Source organism: Merops nubicus, unplaced genomic scaffold, assembly GCF_000691845.1.
Source record: "Merops nubicus isolate BGI_N331 unplaced genomic scaffold, ASM69184v1 scaffold20409, whole genome shotgun sequence".
Taxonomy (NCBI): domain Eukaryota; kingdom Metazoa; phylum Chordata; class Aves; order Coraciiformes; family Meropidae; genus Merops; species Merops nubicus.
In genome coordinates this window covers 70,713-76,712 of record NW_008633305.1, presented here as the reverse complement: position 1 = coordinate 76,712, position 6,000 = coordinate 70,713, and the positions used below count along the sequence as shown (strand labels likewise).

At 42.2% G+C, this 6,000-nt stretch overlaps 1 protein-coding gene across 1 annotated transcript in view; it reads left to right on the top strand.

The window, feature by feature from the left end:
* Positions 1-266: 266 nt before the first annotated feature.
* The window catches only part of LOC103780533 (suppressor of tumorigenicity 7 protein homolog), a 55,895-nt gene continuing 50,161 nt past the window's right edge, over positions 267-6,000 (top strand). Inside the window, exons 1-4 of the mRNA XM_008948222.1 lie at positions 267-364; positions 1,795-1,902; positions 2,473-2,588; positions 3,705-3,780. Coding sequence (XP_008946470.1) covers positions 267-364; positions 1,795-1,902; positions 2,473-2,588; positions 3,705-3,780 — 398 coding nt within the window. The remainder of the gene's footprint in view (positions 365-1,794; positions 1,903-2,472; positions 2,589-3,704; positions 3,781-6,000) is intronic.

Sequence of the window (6,000 nt, the reverse complement as noted above, 5' to 3'; positions counted from 1 at the left end):
TTTTGTTCCCCAGTTCCACCTTTCCATGCTATAGTGCTGAAGTACTGCATGCTTAGGATAAAGTATGACCACTTAAATTTAAGACGAGCAAGAAGAATGGTGTCACTTTGATCAAATAGTTGTTGTCAAACCTTGTTTGCATTAGAATAAGCGAAGCCATTGAATTGTGCCTCTGGAACTGAGAAGGCTGATGTTGATTTAATATTTACGATGGTTTGGAAGTCATATTATTTAAAAACTGTCAGGCTAAAACTTGTCAACCAGCCATGCCCTCTGGCTGCACAACAGAACAGCTGAATGTCGATCGAGCTCTTCTGCTGAGCAGACCAGTGGAGCTTTCTAATATTAGCTACCTGCTGAAGTGGTTAGTTGAAAGATGCCGATGAATAGTCACTCTTCCCAGACATTTTCCCTTTCCCATGTCTCTGTTTCATGCTAGGTGCTGTAGGCAGCAAGCTGAGGACCCACCTTTTATGCCACTTCACTAGTTTTTGTCTAGCTGTGAATGTCATTACATTATTGCAAAAAAATTCATGTCAAGTGCTTTCTCTCTGTGCCTTTTCAGGCTCATATACTACAGTGGGAGCCACTTCCATGGGAAAAGACAAGGGCTTGACTTGCTGTTCAGTATTTCTGTCTCTTTCTTTAATGGAACAGACATAAAGGAGACAGGCATATACTTAACAGTGTTGTATAAAATAGGGTTAGATACCCTATTGACTCAGTATCCCACCAGAAAACTGTTGCTGTGATCGCTTCAGAAACAATGTTAAAAAATATAAAAAATATCATGGGGAAAAATGTGCTGGTTGACTTTTGGTGGCTGAAGGCAGCTGGAGAGATGCTGCAGGGCTGATGCCACTGATGAGTTTTTGCAGAGCACCATGTGAGGGGTCACCCAGTAGCAGATCTGTGATGGAATGACACACTGCCTCTCAGCGAATCTTTCTGCACATACTGTGCAAATGGGGGTTTGGTTCAGGTCTCACCCTCACTGGAGTGAACTGTCTGTTAAAATGAAGAGAGCAAGTCCAGTGTTAAATTAAAGGAAGAAAAGCCAGAATGAAGTCAATACCTGTTCAAAAGCTATAGAAATGTGATTTATGGGGTTTTTTTAGTTCTTTTCTAAATTACATGTTGTGGCTTTTCTTACCTTTTCCTACCTATAGCTCAAAATATTTGCATTTTTTTCTCCCCTGAGAGAAATGTATTATTTTAGTGTTCCCAGACCTTTGCAGTGTGATGAACTTTTCTCTGCCAATCAACTTCAGCATCCTGTGTCCAGTCAGGGATGCTTATAACTTAAGTATAAGTATGATATGTTATATCAGCAGATGTTGCCATGGATTTTTTTACATCACAAACTAAGGAAGAATTGTGTTTGGCAGTGGTAGCTGAGATTCTCGGTGATTTATGGTATTAACTGGACAGTGAAGTTTTTCTGTAGAAATAACAAGTCCCTCGGGACTTGAGTTAATTGCAGGATTTCGATGTAATAACCCAGTGTGATCCCTCTTCAGATCTGCATTATGGGAAATGTGAGTCCTGGCACAAATCAGGATTATCTTTTCATCTGTTGTTTGGAGCTTTGTTAGTGGTTAGTTGTCTGGAACAATTACATTTGTTGGCAGTAATTTATATTGAAATTATTATTTTAAAAGGGAAGAACAGTCTGGTTACCTGCATCTCAGTACTCTTGGCTTTTTTTTTTTTTTTTCATTTGCACCTTTAAAAAAATAAAACTCAATTGATATGGCTCATTCGAAGGTGACTGATATTTCTGATAAACCTCAGGTACCACTGTAATTTGGGAGAGATTCATTATTGTGTGTTTCTTTTTATGACAGAATGCAAAGTCTGGCGAAATCCTTTAAATCTGTTCAGAGGAGCCGAATATAATCGGTAAGTGTGACAATGTTACAGTTTCAGCCATGGTACTGGCTTAAGGACATTAACTGTACTTTTCTACTAATCTAACTTAGAGATGGAAAACCAAAACAGACTGTGGACACATGCTCGTGCCAGGTTTTTTGGTCATGTATAAAATGTTTCTGAATGGAAAGGAATTTAAATTCATGCTCATGCACTTGTTACTCTTGTAATTTTTTATGGCCTTATAAAAAAATGGAAAGCCCTAAGTGTGGTGCACCTAGTACTGTTCATACAGTAATTCTGTTCAGATCGGTTACAGCTAACAACCTAGTGAATCACACTTTCTGTAGTCTCAGTGTTGGAACGTGTGTGTTACCAGTTTCCAGCGTGTACTCTCCAGCATCCTCCCTAGCTCAGGTTCAAGCCCTGTCGCTCTGCCGCAGTGCAGTGCAGTGCAGTGCTGTGTATGTTGGTCAGGGGACTGGCTGGGTGACCTCAGTAGGCTGTGCCCATCTCATAATGTCTGGGATCCTTTTCTGGGTTCATCTTGCCAAATGTGACCTCATTAACCCAAATGTCTCTTTGTTGACCTGTTTGCAGGTATACATGGGTAACAGGGAGAGAACCTCTGACTTACTACGATATGAATCTTTCTGCACAAGACCACCAGACGTTCTTCACGTGTGACACGGATCACTTGCGACCTGCAGACGCAAGTAAGAGACTCTGAACAGCCGGTTTTGCTAATAGGGTAATCATGGGTTTAAACTGATGCAAGATAAATGCATTCACACATCAGTTCTCTTGGGTAGATAAGAAAAGACAAAAGTTTGGTCATGCCTGGAGTTATTGCTGTTGAATTTGTGATAGTCTACATCTGCTCAAGTATCTGAATAGATAGAAACTAATTTGTGCCTCTGTTTTGTTCTGTTTCCTTGCTGAAGTCATTCGAGGTACCGTTCTCAAGCATAAAGACTTGGTTTTTCCTCCTTTTTCTTGCAGTGGCTTCAAACGTGTATAGCTTAACTTGCCCCCCAGCTGCAGTGCAGTATGTTGAGTTAGTAACATTATCCAGGTCCCTCTTGAGTCCTGTGTTTTGTTCCCTGATATAGTTAGAAGCTCTGTAAAAAATGGGAACATCAGATTTACAACTGAATTTGATATAAGCAGCTTTAGTTGTGTTAAGCCATTACTGTTAAGTCCACGACAGACTTTGGTTCTGCTAAAAAGGTACGACAGTTATTTCAATTGTCAGAATTTGCCTCTGAAGAGACCAATCTGTGTCTCTTGGGAAAGGAGACATACTGACGGTTGGGCACTGGGGACATAATTACTGAGCACATTACATACTGTGCTTTTCTGACACACAAGAGACGTGAGTCCTATTTTCTGAACTTGATGGGCTAATTATGAGGTGGTGTGATTAGCCTGGATGTTATTTCCATTTAAAATTCACCTAAAGCAACAGCACGGTAAGGAGCAAGAATAGGAACCCCAGCTATCCTTATGTTCTTTTGTGCCCTGTGGAATCTACTACCCCAAGCAGAAAAAGCTGCTTGTCACCTCTGTATGTGACAGTGCAGATGGCATGATCTCTCTGCCAGATTTTCCTGCGGAAAAAAAGTTTAATTAAATGAAAAAAAATAAAGCTGAGTATTTGGGACAAAAGCTCATGCTGATTACATATATTTTGAGTGATCACTAAGCTCTTTGAAATGCTCTGGAATGAGTCAGGCTGAGAGCAACAAATTCTGTTGTTATAATGCAGTAGAATCTCCTTGTTAAGGCTGCAGTGACTGATATGTCTCTGTTCCACTTTGTTTATTGAATAGTAATGCAAAAAGCCTGGAGAGAGAGAAACCCCCAAGCTCGAATTTCTGCAGCACATGAAGCTTTGGAATTGAATGAGTGAGTGACAACATTAACATTTATTTCTTGTCATTTAAAAGTCCATTTGATGATAGCTTAAGGCAGAGGGGTTGCTACAGTAATTTTTAACCATGATTGCAAGCCTGACAGGAAGGCCTACAGTGGGAGGAGAAAAGCACAGCTGCATGTTGTGCTTGCCACCCAGAAGGTCCTTAGGGCAGTGATGACAGTAGGAGTCTTCCCATTGATGCCAGTGGGCTTCGAATGAGCAGAGCAGACTGTTAATTAAGTTGCCCCCTCATGAGCATATGAAATATGCATTTACGGGATGGAGAGTTCCCTTTTGGATTTCTCAGTCATCCTGAACAGAGGCTAAAAAGAAGGGTCTCATAAACACCTTGTGTAAAATTCATTTCATAGTGTGAGAGAACATGATGTAATTTTCTGGGACTTAATGGTCTTTGAGTCCATTATTTGTTTTCTCAGAGAGAAGTGCAGTATTCTGAGATTCCACAATAAACTCAGTGCTGTGATACTTTACTGGCATGGCAAACTGGATAAATGTTGCCAAAGTGCATAAAGTGGAAAGAGTCCCTTAGGTTGCTGTCAGAGGTTACTGCATTCTAGAATTCCATAAACTGACGCCTTACAGATTATCCTCCACATGTTTCATCAGAAGGAGAAAATGAGTTGTTTGTTCTTGGACAGCAGTGTCACTGAGAGAGCGTGTCACGTCACAGGCTTTTGCAGAAGTGAGCTGTAAGCCTATCCTGGTCTACTCAAGTATTGCAGAATGGTTGAGGTGGGCAGGCACCTCTGGAGGTCATGTGGTTCAACGCCCTTACTCAAGCAGGACCACCTACAGCATGTTGCACAGGACCATGTCCAGATTGCTTTTGAGTGCCTCCAAGGAGGGAGACTCCACAAGCTCCCTGGACAACCTGGGCCAGTGCTCAGTCACCCTCACAGTAAAAATATGTTTCCTGATGATCAGCTGGAGCCTCCTGTGTTTCTGTTTGTGCCTGTTGCCTCTGGCGCTGTCACTGGCCACCACTGAAAAGAGCCCAGTTCCATCCTCTTTGCACCCTCACTTCAGGTATTTGCAAACACTGCTAAGATCCCTCCCTGAGCCTTCTCCAGGCTGAGCAGTCCCAGCTCTCTCTGCCTTTCCTCATATGTGAGATGCACCAATCCCATAATCATCTTCACAGCCCTTCACTGGACTCTCTCCAGTATGTCGGTGTCCTGCTTGTACTGAGGAGCCCAGACCTGGACACAGCAGTGCGGGTGTGGCCTCGCCAGTGCTGAGCAGAAGGGAAGGATAGACCTTCTGGCAGTACTCCTCATGCAGCTCAGGATACCTTTTACCTTCCCTGATGCAAGGGGGCATTGCTGGTTCATGGTCAGTTTGATTGATGTCCAGTAGTCCTCCCAGGTCCTTTTCTACCAAGCTGCTTTCCAGCTGGTGGCCAACAGCAAGTGCTGGTGCCTGCAATCTTAATAGCATCCAAGACCTGTTGTTTCCTGTTCCTTACCTGGTGACTCTGTGAAACACAGCTAAAAGCAGCTGCAGCCCGAGTCTGTTTCTGTATAAAGAATAATCTTGCCAGCAGTGTGCTTTGTATTGGAAAGAAGTCAACAGGCTATAGAGTCCCACCTAACTTCAGCTACTAAAAATGTGGCCATCAAGGTTAAAGTAGTTGCCTGGGCTCTCCTTATAGTTAGTGAGAGAGACACCTCCATTCAGCACTTCACCCTATACTTAGATGTTTAAGCATGTGAAGTAAATGGCTTTGTGCAGGTGCTCTTTGATGGAGGTGAAGGGGCACAAGTAGTTAAGAGATCTGAGTTAGAGAGCTAGAATCTGGATGAGGTGACTTCCACTGTGCATTTCACCTTTCTGTGTATTCCTAGAGCTGCTTTCCTGTTTTGGGGGGGAGTTTGGCTACTGGGTTGGTTTTTTTTTTTTAAATCTCTACAATTACATTTATAATCTTTTCTTTGCATATGGCGAGTGCTATAAGTCTGTTGATTCTTTTCATACCATCACAGTAATGGAGACATTTTGTATTAAAAAAAAAAAGCACATGAAACAAGTCTTGGTTTCCAGAAGGAGTTTCAGTGATGTAGGCCATAACTGCATAGTGAGACGGTGCTTTACTTTCTGGGGCAGTTGTCACTAGGTTTGCTCAAGTGGCTGAGTGTTAAAAGTACCTACAAACGAGAAACATGGTCTCGTTGTCAAATTATTTACTCATC